At 48.6% G+C, this 13164-nt stretch overlaps 1 protein-coding gene across 3 annotated transcripts in view; it reads right to left on the bottom strand.

The window, feature by feature from the left end:
- Positions 1–1651: 1651 nt before the first annotated feature.
- The window catches only part of LOC121274599 (cathepsin L-like), a 75614-nt gene continuing 64101 nt past the window's right edge, over positions 1652–13164 (bottom strand). For all 3 annotated transcript variants that reach the window (XM_041181937.1, XM_041181934.1, XM_041181935.1), the window contains 2 exons: positions 9348–9406; positions 1652–1846 (listed from right to left, as the gene is read on the bottom strand). In XM_041181937.1, coding sequence (XP_041037871.1) covers positions 1775–1846; positions 9348–9406 — 131 coding nt within the window. In that variant the 3' untranslated portion in view covers positions 1652–1774. The remainder of the gene's footprint in view (positions 1847–9347; positions 9407–13164) is intronic.

Here is a 13164-nt window from a genome sequence, read left to right as displayed (position 1 = left end):
ATTTACATTTGGTAAGCCGATATTGCGAGCGGAGTCCATGGGTCTGTTGAGACAATGGTTTCTCAAACACCAGGCCCCCATCACCAATAGCATCCCTCTCAACTCATAATGGCTGAGACATGATCAGACCTGAAAGCAAAGCCAAATTCCAGAAGCTGCCACAAACAACCTTTCCAGAACTCACAGTGGAGAAGGGAAGTGACATGATCCAAGACTCTGGACTTTTTGAGCTGCGCAGTCAGTCTGCTATTTAACATCCAACTGGCAGGAAACACAGTGGCACCCTCTGTCCAGCTGCGTCCACCAGCCCTTCTAACCTGACTCTACTGGAAGATTTTGCATCATCGCCTGCAGAATGGACGCCATCTCGGCGTGCCTACGTCTCATTGGGATGTCAAAAGTGAAAAAGAAAATCTTACAAGACAGGTCTCCAGTCAGCCGACCACTGAAGGCCTACGTGGAAGGCTTCTTCACTGGAGTCTGACATTGGGAGTCTGGAACCCACATTTGGAGTGGTTTATATATAGAATAACAGTTACCCAGGACTGAGTTACAGACTGGAATCTAATTGAGGGGTTTGGGTGGTTTACATATAGAATAACAGATACCCGGGAGTGAGTTACTGACTGGAACCTAATCGAGGGGTTCGCGTGGTTTATATATAGAATAACAGATACCCGGGAGTGAGTTACAGACTGGAACCTAATCGAGGGGTTCGCGTGGTTTATATATAGAATAACAGATACCCGGGAGTGAGTTACAGACTGGAATCTAATCGAGGGGTTCGGGTGGTTTATATATAAAATAACAGATACCGGGGAGTGAGTTACAGAGTGGAATCTAATCGAGGTTTCGGGTGGTTTATATATAGAATAACAGATACCCTGGAGTGAGTTATAGACTGGAATCTAAGCGGTGAGTTTGACACAGAAACAGGCCATTCGGCCCACCTACTCTGTGCTGGTGTTAATGCTCCACTCGAGCCGCCTCTCACCTTCTCTTCATCTCACCCCATCATTCCCCCTTTCTAAGACTTAGCAGGTCAACAGGCTGGGCCAGTGGCTGATTGGGTTCCCTGGAGATAGTGATAACAAAATAACTCCAGTCACTGGGATGTTCATGTTGCTTTATTAAACTATCGCAAAAGCTGAAAACCACATCTGCTTGAGATGGAGTTGAGTTAAATTGGACAACAGCAATACAATGGACCAATCCCTTCCAATCAGGTAGAATTCCAATCAAACACTCACTTCCCATTGGCCAGAATTACAATCGACCAATTCTCTTCCCATTGGCCAGAATGCCAATCGACTACTCTCTTCCCATTGGCTAGAATTACAAGTGACCCCTGATTGGTTGGTTATCATTAAACTTTACCTTCCAAAATCACACAATCGTTTTTCTTCAACATTTCTGGTTTGTTTTCACCCAGAACCAGTTGCCGATTGGATCCGAAATGGGGCCTTGCGACTTGTACATTAACCGGGGGTTTAGAGAGTGCCTGATACCGGTGTAACATCCCATACTGAGCGGGTCAGGGAATGACACTGGAATTGGAAAGTGCGATCGGCATCATCAAGGGGTGGGGGTGGGGGTGGGGGAAGGGGGTGGGGGTGGGGGGGTTTGGGGGTGTGGGGGTGGGGGTGGGGGTCTGGGGGGATCCCCTTTTGAGCACCGAAGCTGCGTTAAGCTGAGAATCTGGGCTCCCTCCTTCTGTAGGGCTGCGTGCAGTAGAATTGCCCGTGTCCCTCCGTGCGACTTGCCAGATCTTCTATTAGATGATAACGGTGATGGGAAACTTGTTGATTCCGCAAGCATTCTCTCCGCGGTAGATACGGAAGTACCCCTGTGGGATAAAGGAGGGTGGGAGAAAGTGACTTCCTCATGAACATGCTTTACTTACAAGACAGTGGAGTTTTCCCCTATTGTGAATGGACAATGATGTATTCATATACATTGTATATGTCCAGAGAGAGAGAGAGAGAGAGAGAGAGAGCGGTCAGGAAAGGAAGACACAGAGGGAGAAAGAGTGATAGAGGGGATGTGGAGAGAGTGTGAGAACACTAATCTTACTCTCATTGGCCAGGATTTCAATGATGTGTTCATATATATTGTATATATACCAGGAAAGAGAGATGTGGGGAGAGAGAGAGAGAGAGAGAGAGAACACTGTAATCTTACTCTCATTGGCCAGGATTTCAATGAACTCATCCATCCCATTGGCCAGAATTTCAGCGATCCAATTCCTTCTCAACTACTCTTATTGGATAGATTCTAATGGAACAATCCCTTTTCCCTTTTCCCCCTGTGTTTTGGGATCCAGTCAGCAGGATTCCCAAAGATCTATGGGCTTGTTAATAGTGGCACCGTGACCAACTGTGCTCCCCTCATCGGAGCCACACACAAATCAATGGAAATGACCCCATTCTCTCACTCGGAACCACACCACCATCCAAGTCAGTGTTAGTGACCCTGCGAGTAGTCACTGCTTTGCCCCCCACTCCACCCCACCACAGCGTGGGCTGTCTTTGGCTGTCTCCTTGGAAACCAGAATGCTCCTCAACAATCCGGCAAAATTTCCCCAGATTGCAGGGAAGTAAATTTGCAGGGGGGGAAAGAGGATAAATCAGTGGGGCTAATTGGAATGCTGTGTCAGAGAGCTGACACAGGCACAATGGGCTGAATGGCCTCCTGCTGTTTGAAAATAAGATCTTTCCTCCTGTCATGTAACCGCTGTTATGCTGAGGTACAGACTGAGGCCTCAGATTCAGCCTCTTATCTGTGGGCTGCGTTAGCCACGATTGTCCTCTACATGCCCACCCCCAGCATTAGGAGAAAGTCAGTTGTGGGGGTAATTCTCACTCTCAAACACTATCCAGTGATGCTCCCTCTCTCACCTCCCCCGTCACATCATGCACTGCATTCATTGATTTATTTGCATTCTCGGAGGATTAACAAAGAGGGTGGATAAAGGGGAACCAGTAGATGTGCGGTATTTGGATTTCCAAAAGGCATTTGATAAGGTGCCACATAAAAGGTTACTACATAAGATAAGAGCTCATGGTGTTGATGGTGATATATATTTTTGTGGATAGAGGTTTGGCTCACAGGAAGCAGAGAGTCAGGATAAATGGGGCATTTTCAGGCTGGCACACTGTAACTATGGAGTGCCACAAGGGTCAGTGCTCGGGCCTCAACTATTTACAATCTATATTGATGATTTACATGACAGGACTAAATATATTGCAGCCAAATTTGCTGACGATACAAAGATAGGTGGGAAAGTAAGTAGCGAGGAGGATACAAAGGGTCTGCAAAGGGAAATATATATAAGTGAGCAGGAAAAAAATTGGTAGATGGAGTATAATGTGGGAAAATGTGAGGTTGTTCACTTTGGCAGGAAGAATAAAAAAGCAGAATATTAGTTAAACAAGGAGAGAATACAGGATGCTGCAGTGCAGAGGGATCTGGGTGTCCTCATATACATGAATCACAAAAAGTTAGCATTCATGTACAGCAAGTGATGAGGAGGGCAAAGTGAATGTCTTTTGCAAGGGGGATGGTGTATAAAAATCAGGAAGTCTTACTACAGCTGTACACAGCATTGGGTGAGATGACACCTGGATTACTGAGTGCAGTTTTGGTCTCCTTACTTAATGAGAGATATAAATACATTGGGAGCAGCTCGTAGAAGGTTCACTTGGCTGATCACCAGGTTGAAGGGGTTTGTCTTATGAGGAAAGGTTGAGCAGGCTGGGCTGATACTCATTGGAGTTTAGAAGAATGAGTAGGGGACAGAGCTCATCTTGAGTGAGACACAGCCAGAGTGAGTGTGGGTATTGGCAATTTGGTGCACAGTGAGAATTCGGTGCAGAGGGGAAGAGGTGCTCTTTGCATTTTCTTTCTTGGTGATCCAGCTAATTTAAATCTTCAGAGAGTGGTCTTGCCCTGCTGCCGCAATAGAGGCTACAAGGGAGAGGATTGACTGGTAAGTAGTGGGTAAGGTGGGTAAGTATTTACTGCTTTTATTGTTTAAGGTCTTTTTGTGGTTTATAATTTGTATATTCTGTAGTAACAAGGATCAGGAAAGAAAGGCCCCAGAGTAATTGATTTAAAAGGTTTAATTTAAAGGGATAAGTCATGTCAGGAGAGCTCGAAGCCGTGGTGTGCTCCTCGCGCTCCATGTGGGAAGCCGGGGACATTTCTAGTGCCTGGGACCAGCATGTGTGCAGAAAGTGTGTCCAGCTGCAGCTCCTGGAAGTTTGGGTTTCACTGGGGACACTGTGGAGTATCCACGAGTCTGAGTGCATCGTGGATAGCACGTTTAGAGAGGTGGTCACACCGCAGCTGAAGGGACTTGAGGAAGGAAGGGAATGGGTGACCACCAGGCAGTCCAAGAGAAATAGGCAGGTAGTTCAGGAGTCCCCTGGGGTCCCGCTCGCAAATCGGTATTCCATTTTGGAGGCTGATGAGGGCGCTGGTTCCTCCGGGGAGTGCGGACAGTGCCAAGCTCCTGGCACCACAAGCAGCCTCTCTGTACAGGAGGGAAGGAAGAGCAATAGTAATAGGGGATTCTATAGTCAGAGGAACAGATAGGCGCTACTATGGCCATCAATGTGACTCCAGGATGGTTTGTTGCCTCCCTAGTGCCAGGGTCCAGGATGTCACTGAATGGCTGCAGGGCATCCTGAAGGGGGAGGGTGAAAAGGCAGATGTCATGGTACATGTTGGTACCAATGACATATGTAGAAAGAGGGATGAGGTCTTGCATCAAGAATTCAGGGAGTTAGGCAGTAGACCAAAAAGCAAGAGCTCCCAGGTTGTAATCTCTGGATTACTCCCAGTGCCACGTGCTAGCGAGCTCAGAAATAGAAAAGCACAGATGAATATGTGGCTTCAGAGTTGGTGCAAGAGGGAGGGTTTTAGATTCCTGGATCACTGGGACCGTTTCTGGGGAAGGTGGGACCTGCACAAGCGAGGCGGTCTACATCTGAACCAGAGTGGGACTAACATCCTTGCTGGCGTGTTTGCTAGTGCTGTTGGGAGGAGTTTAAACTAATTCGGCAGGGGGAGTGGACACAGAATGTTAGCAGAATAGGGACACATCATAAAACAGTAAAACAATCAAGTCAGAGGGAGTACAGCTACATTAAGTTTCAAGGGAGTAAGGCAAGGCTGGATGGCCTCTACTTTAATGCCGGGAGTATTACAGGTAAAATGGATGAGTTAAGGGTGAGGATTGACACGTGAAATTGTGATATAGTAGCCATCACAGAGACATGGTTGAGGGAGGGGCAGGATTAACAGCTCAACATTCCGGGATATAGGATCTTGACAGGTGAGGGGGTAAAAGAGGAGGAGGTATTACATTATTAGTTAAAGAGTCAGTTACTGCAGTAAGGAGAGATGATATCTTGGAGGGGGCATAGAATGAAGCTTTGTGGGTAGAGCTTAGGAATATAAAAGGGGCAACCACATTGTTAGGTGTTTATTATAGATCCCCAGATAGTCAGCGGGAAATTGAGGAGCAAATATGTGCACAATTAGCGGAGATGTGTAAAAACAATAACAATAGGGTAATTATATTAAGTGATTTCAACTTTCCCAACACTAATTGGGATAGACATCGTGTTAAGGGCTTGGATGGAGTGGATTTCTTGAAATGTGTACAGGAGAACTTTTAGGTCAATATGTAGAGGGTCCAACAAGGGACGGCGCAGTGCTGGACCTAATTCTGGGGAATGAAGCCGGACAGGTGGCTGAGGTGGTGGTGGGGGAGCATTTTAGTGATAGCGACCACAACATGGTACAGTTTAAGTTTGTTATGGACAAAGAAATAGACAAGTTGCAAAAAATGTTTTGGATTGGGGGAGAGTGGATTTTAGTAAAATAAGGCAGGATCTGGCCAAGGTAGACTGGGAACAGTTACTCGTGGGGAAATCTACAGAGGAACAATGGGGGTGTTCAAAAAGGAAATGGGGAGGGTACAGGCTCAACATGTTCCCTCTAGGGTGATAGGAAGGAGTAACAAGCCCAGAGAACCATGGATGACCAGAGATATTCAGGTTACGATGAGAAGGAAAAGAGAGGCTTTTAGCTGGTACAAGGGAAACAAATCAGCAGAGGCATTAGTGGAGTACAGACAGTGCAGGGTGGAACTTAAAAAAGCAATTAGGAGAGCAAAGAGGGGATATGAGAAAGCTCCGGTCGGTAAAAATAGGGAAAATCCCAAGATATTCTATAAGTATATCAATGGGAAGAGGATAACCAGGGAAAGAGTGGGGCCCATAAGGGACCAAGGGGGCAATCTATGGGTGGAGCCAGAGGACGTCGCTAGAGTGTTGAATGAATACTTCACATCGTCTTCGCCCAAGAGAATGAGGATGAAGGTATCGAACTCAGGGAGAGAGACTGCGAGGTTCTTAAGCAAATTGATATGGGGCGTAACAAGGTACTGGAGGTGTCTACAGGCTAAAGAGTGGACAAATCTCCAGGTCTGGATGATTTGTGTCCCAGACTGCTGAGGGAGACAAGGGAAGAGATCGCAGAGGCTCTGACCCAAATTTTTAATTCCTCTCTGGCCACGGGGGAGGTGCCAGAGGATTGGAGAACACCTAATGTGGTTCCGCTATTTAAGAAGGGTTGTAGAGATAAGCCAGGGAACTACAGGCCAGTGAGTCTCACGTCAGTGGTAGGGAAACTATTGGAGAAAATTCTGAAGGAGAGTATCTATCTCCACTTGGAGAGGCAAGGTTTGATCAGGGATAGTCAGCATGGCTTTGTCAGGGAGGTCATGCCTAACAAATTTGATTGAATTTGTTGAGGAGGTGACCAGGTGTGTAGATGAGTGTAGTGCAGTTGATGTAGTTTATATGGATTTCAGCAAAGCCTTTGACAAGGTCCCACATGGGAGACTTATAAAGAAGGTAAATGCACATGGGATACAGGGTAATTTGATAAGGTGGATTCAAAATTGGCTTAGTTGTAGGGGACAGAGGGTGATGACAGAAGGATGCTTTAGTGACTGGAAGCCGGTGTCCAGTGGCGTACCACAGGGATCTGTGCTGGGTCCCCTATTATTTGTCATTTATATAAACTACATAGATGACTATGTGGGGGGTAGGATTCGTAAGTTTGCAGATGACACAAAGATTGGCCGGGTGGTTAACAGTGAGGTTGAGTGTCTTGAGCTACAGGAAGATATGGACGGGATGGTCAAATGGGCAGATAAGCGGCAGATGGAATTTAACCCTGAAAAGTGTGAGGTGATACACTTTGGAAGGAGTAATTTGACAAGGAAGTATTCAATGAACAGCATGGCACTAGGAAGTTCTGAGGAACAAAGGGACCTTGGCGTGTGTGTCCATAGATCTCTGAAGGCAGAGGGGCACGTTAGTGGGGGGGTGAAAAAGGCATATGGGACACTTGCCTTTATTAATCAAGGCATAGATTACAAAAGTAGGGAGGTCATGTTGGAGTTGTATAGAACCTTGGTGAGGTCACAGCTGGAGTACTGTGTGCAGTTCTGGTCGCCACATTATAGGAAGGATGTGGTTGCACTGGAGGCGGGGGGGGGCAGAGGAGATTCACCAGGATGTTGCCTGGGATGAAACATTTAAGTTATGAAGAGAGGTTGGATAGACTTGGGTTGTTTTTGTTGCAGCAGGGAAGACTGAGGGGCGACCTGATCGAGGTGTACAAGATTATGAGGGGCATGGACAGGGTGGATAGAGAGCAGCTGTTCCCCTTAGTTGAAGGGTCAGTCATGAGGGGGCATAAGTTCAAGGTGAGGGGCAGGAGGTTTAGGGGGAATGTGAGGAAAAGCTTTTTTACCCAGAGGGTGGTGACGGTCTGGAATGCACTGCCTGGGAGGGTGGTGGAGGCGGGTTGCCTCACATCCTTTAAAAAGTACCTGGATGAGCACTTGGCACCTCATAACATACAAGGCTATGGGCCAAGTGCTGGTAAATGGGATTAGGTAGGTAGGTCAGGTGTTTCTCACGTGTCGGTGCAGACTCGATGGGCCGAAGGGCCTCTTCTTCACTGTGTGATTCTGAGAGGCGACCTTATTGAAACATATAAGATTCTGAGGGGGTTTGACAGGGTGGATGCTGAGAGGATGTGTCCCCCTCGTGGGGGGGTCTAGAACGAGGGGCCACAGTTTCAAAATAAGGCGTCTCTCAAGTGAGACGGAGATGAGGAGAAATTTCCTCTCTCAGAGGGTCGTGAGTCTGTGGAATTCTCTCCCCCAGCGAGCAGTGGAGGCTGGGCCACTAAATATATTCAAGGCTGAGGTAGACGGGTTTTTGATCGACAATGGGGTCGAGGGTTAAAGGGGGCAGGCAGGAAAGTGGAGCTAAGGCCACAAATCAGATCAGCCATGATCTTATTGAATGGTAGAGCAGGCTGGAGGGGCCGAATGGCCTACTCCTGTTTCTTATGATTCTATAATCTTATTGCAGAGAAGGTCAAGGTGAAGATTTAATCGGGGCGTTCAAAACCATGAGGGGGTTTGGACAGAGTAAATAAGGAGAGACTGTTCCCAGTGGCAGGAGGGTCGGTAACCAGAGGGGGACACAGATCGAAGAGAATCGGTAAAAGAACCAGAGGGGGGAGATGAGGAGAATTTTTGTTTACACAGCGAGTGGTTGTGATCTGGAAGGCGCTGCCTGAAATGGGGGCGGAAGCAGATTCAATAGGAACATTCCAAAGGGAAATTGGACAAATACTTGAGCGGAAAAATTTGTCGGGCCAAGGGGGTAAGAGCAGGGTGGGGTGGGGAGGTGGCGGGGGGGCGGTGGAATGGGACTAATTGGATAGCTCTTTCAAAGAGCCAGCAGAGGCACAATGGGCTGAATGGCCTCCTTCTGTGCTGGATACGATTCTACGATTCTATCCAATTGAAGGTTTTTTAAGATGATTACAGGATTTGACAGGATAAAATGATTTGTTTTGGGGGAGGGGAGTCCAGAACAAGGGTGGGGGCTGGGTTGGGGCGGGGGGCACTGGGTGGGGTTAACCTTAAAACGAGAGCCAGGCTGTTCAGGGGTGAGGTCAGGAAGGGCTTCCTCACACAGAGGAGGGGAGTGGGAATCCGGGAATTCTCTCCCCAACACCCCCCCACCCCCCAGCAAAAATGTCAAGGCTTTGGAGTCGGGGGGGGGGAGGGGGGGTCAATTAGAAATTTGTAAACTGAGACAGATACATTTTTGCTGGGGAAGGGGATTAAGGCTTATGGAACCAAGGCTGGGTTACAGATCAGCCGAGGGGAAAGTGAATACTGGAACAGGCTCGAGGGGCAGAATGGCCTCCTCCTCGGTCTTATGCACGAATGGGGAAGTACTTACCTCCTCGCCCCAGTCTGCACCAAAGCTGTTCTTGATGATCCAGTAAGGATGACCTCGGGCTGTCAGAATGAGAGGGCAACACAGAGTGAGTGAAGGAGACCTCGCTCCTGTTGATGGACATTGCGCTGTCGGATTGTCCCTCCCCTCAGCCCACAGTCACTCGCAAAGGTTTCGTGAAGGCCGGCGCTTTACTCCCGAACGATTTAACACGGCAATCTTCCCGTTGTCAGAGGGAGGAGACGAGCGCCACTGGGCTCCCACCGGGTGGGAGAACCGGCTCGGAATATCGCCTTGCCTCCCGTCACCAGGCAACCGGAGAATTCCACCGGAGAGGGGAGAGGCCCAGACAGATTTGTTTTAAAGTGGGAGGCGTGGAGCTGGAGGGTGGTTGGGGGGTAGGTGGTGGGGCGGGGGTAGGATTAGAGGAATTTCCCCGCTGAAATTCAGATGGTGACCCTCCCAAAGACATTAAGCACATGAAGTGGGAGCAGGTGAGGCAAAACTGAGGATATTACTTCAACGTCAGGCCAGAAGGTATCAGAGCCGAGGCGATGGTGTCCCAGGAGGTGAGGCCAATGTCGCATTTGTTCCTGTTGCCTTTGGGCGCAACCTCCTTCAGTCCTTCTCCAGTGTGTGTCTGCCCTGACTGAGCGGGGTGGGGGGGGAGGAAGATCTGCTTTGGGAGACTAGTATCTGACACCTGGACTGTGATACAGTTCCGGCGAAGCTGGGGTGCTGGACAATCACCGTCTCGAGAGGGAACTGACATTGGTGCGTCCGACCTCCCGCTTAATATATAAGATCTACCCCAGGCAGAGTCGACTCCAGCGCCTTGAGGGCGCCTCATAAGAACACAAGAACGTAAGAAACAGGAGCAGGAGTAGGCCATTCGGCCCCTCGAGCCTGCCCCGCCATTCAATAAGATTATGGCTGATCTGCCCCAGGGCCTCAATTCCACTTTCGTGCCAGCTCCTCACAGCCCTCAACTCAGAAACTAGGAGCAGGAGGAGGCCATTCAGCCCTTCGAGCCTGCTCCGCCATTCATTATGATCATGGCTGATCATCCAACTCAATAGCCTGCTCCCACTTTCTCCCCGTACCCTTTAATCCCTTTCACCCCAAGAGCTATATCTAACTCCTTCTTGAAAACATACAATATTTTGGCCTCAACTACTTTCTGTGGTAGCGAATTCCACAGCCTCACCACTCTCTGGGTGAAGACATTTCTCCTCATCTCAGTCCTGAATGGTCTACCCCGTATCCTCAGACTGTGACCCCTGGTTCTGGACTCCCCCCACCATCGGGAACATCCTTCCTGCATCTACCCTGTCTAGTCCTGTTAGGATTTTATAGGTTTCTATGAGATCCCTCCTCATTCTTCTGAACTCCAGTGAATATAATTCTAATCGACTCAATCTCTCCTCATATGTCAGTCTCGCCATCCCAGGAATCAGTCGGGTAAACCTTTGCTGCACTCCTTCTATCGCAAGAACATCCTTCCTCAGATAAGGAGAGCAAAACTGCACACAATATTCCAGGTGTGGTCTCACCAAGGCCCTGTACAATTGCAGCAAGACATCCCTGATCCTGTACTCGAATCCTCTGACAATGAAGGCCAACATACCATTTGCCTTCTTTACCGCCTGCTGTACCTGCATGCTTACCTTCAGTAATACTCCCCGGACAGCCTCCTGTCCATTGTCCATGTTTCAGCCCCATGCAGTAAGGTAGGGATCACAGTAACAAGATAGACCATGAGTTGGGTTTCGGTCTCAATGTCTCGATCTTCAGACACTTGCTTCCTCAGGTGACCAAAGATTGCTGCAGTGAATCTCAGATAATGCTGGATTTCTCCCTCGATGTCAGCTCTCTGGGAAAGATGGCCTCTGAGGTACCGGGAGTGTTCCACATTTTCCAGGAGCTCCTCACGCATCCTATTCAATGCGGCTGGGGCTTGTGGGTCAAAATCCTGGAACTCACTCCCTAACAGCGCTGTGGGTGTACCTACACCACGTGGACTGCAGCGGTTCAAGAAGGCGGCTCACCACCACCTTCTCAAGGGGCAATTAGGGATGGGGAATAAAATGGTTTACTGTCCACTCGATAAAGAAGCTGCGTCTCCAGCAGGGAGCTTCCCTCTAGTCGGACGGAGTGAGGAAGATTGAAAGGAAACAGTTGGAGCGATGACACACCTCGCTTGACTCCTGTCACAACCTCAAAAAGGGCCTGTAATGGGTCCGGTTTCAAGGATCACCACTCACATATCAACATGAAGCCGGTGAAGGATGGTAAAGGCAATGGCATCCAGAGGGCACCCATACTTCGGCAGAACCTTCCGGAATGCCTCAAGATGTACAGACTCGAAGGCCTTTGTCAAGTCAAGGGATGCTACCTAAAGAGGTTGATGTCATTCACGGCGTTTTCCTTGTGGTTGGCAAGCTGGGAACGTCATGTTGGCCTTGTCTCTTGATGGCCTAAACCCACATTGAGATGAGTCGGCGAGTAGCTCTTCAGCAGGTGGGGTAAGTCCATTCAGAAGGGTCCTTGTGATGGTCTTCTCTGCGGTGGAAAGCAGGGAGAGGCCTCTGTTATTTCCACAGTGGGATTCCACCCCCCCTTTCTTGAAGGTTTCCACAATCACGGCATCCTCGAGATCACCATAAGACCATAAGACATAGGAGCAGAAATTAGGCCATTCGGCCCATCGAGTCTGCTCCACCATTCAATCATGGCTGATAAGTTTCTCAACCCCATTCTCCCGCCTTCTCCCCGTAACCTTTGACCCCCTTACCAGTCAAGAACCTATCTATCTCGCTCTTAAATACACTCAATGACCTGGCCTCCACAGCCTTCTGTGGCAATGAATTCCATAGATTCACCACTCTCTGGCTAAAGAAGTTTCTCCTCATCTCTGTTCTAAAAGGTCTTCCCTTTACTCTGAGGCTGTACCCTCGGGTCCTAGTCCCTCCTACTAATGGAAACATCTTCCCCACGTCCACTCTATCCAGGCCTTTCAGTATTCTGTAAGTTTCAATCAGATCCCCCCTCATCCTTCTAAACTCCATCGAGTATAGACCCAGAGTCCTCAAACGTTCCTCATATGTTAAGCCTTTCATTCCTGGGATCGTTCTCGTGAACCTCCTCTGGACCCTCTCCAGGGCCAGCACATCTTCCTGAGATACGGGGCCCAAAATTGCTCACAATATTCTAAATGTGGTCTGACCAGAGCCTTATAAAGCCTCAGCAGCACATCCCTGCTTTTATATTCTAGTCCTCTCGAAATAAATGCCAACATTGTATTTGCCTTCCTAACTACCGACTCAACCTGCAAGTTAACCTTAAGAGAATCCTGGACTAGGACTCCCAAGTCCCTTTGCACTCCAGATTTCTGAATTCTCTCCCCATTTAGAAAATAGTCCATGCCTCTATTCTTCCTACCAAAGTGCATGACCTCACACTTCCCCACATTGTATTCCATCTGCCACTTCTTTGCCTATTCTCCTAACCTGTCCAAATCCTTCTGCAGCCTCCCTGCCTCCTCAATACTACCTGTCCCTCCACCTATCTTTGTATCATCTGCAAACTTAGCCAGGATGCCCTCAGTTCCTTCATCTAGATCATTAATGTATAAAGTAAAAAGTTGTGGTCCCAACACTGACCCCTGCGGAACTCCACTAGTCACTGGCCGCCATCCTGAGAAGGACCCCCTTATCCCCACTCTCTGCCTCCTGCCAGACAGCCAATCTTCTATCCATGCTAGTACCTTGCCTCTAACACCATGGGCTCTTATCTTACTGAGCAGCCTCCAGTGCGGCAC

This window comes from Carcharodon carcharias (assembly GCF_017639515.1).
Source record: "Carcharodon carcharias isolate sCarCar2 chromosome 37 unlocalized genomic scaffold, sCarCar2.pri SUPER_37_unloc_1, whole genome shotgun sequence".
Classification (NCBI taxonomy): domain Eukaryota; kingdom Metazoa; phylum Chordata; class Chondrichthyes; order Lamniformes; family Lamnidae; genus Carcharodon; species Carcharodon carcharias.
Note: the sequence above shows the minus strand (reverse complement) of the source record. Positions and strands in the feature narration are given on the sequence as shown.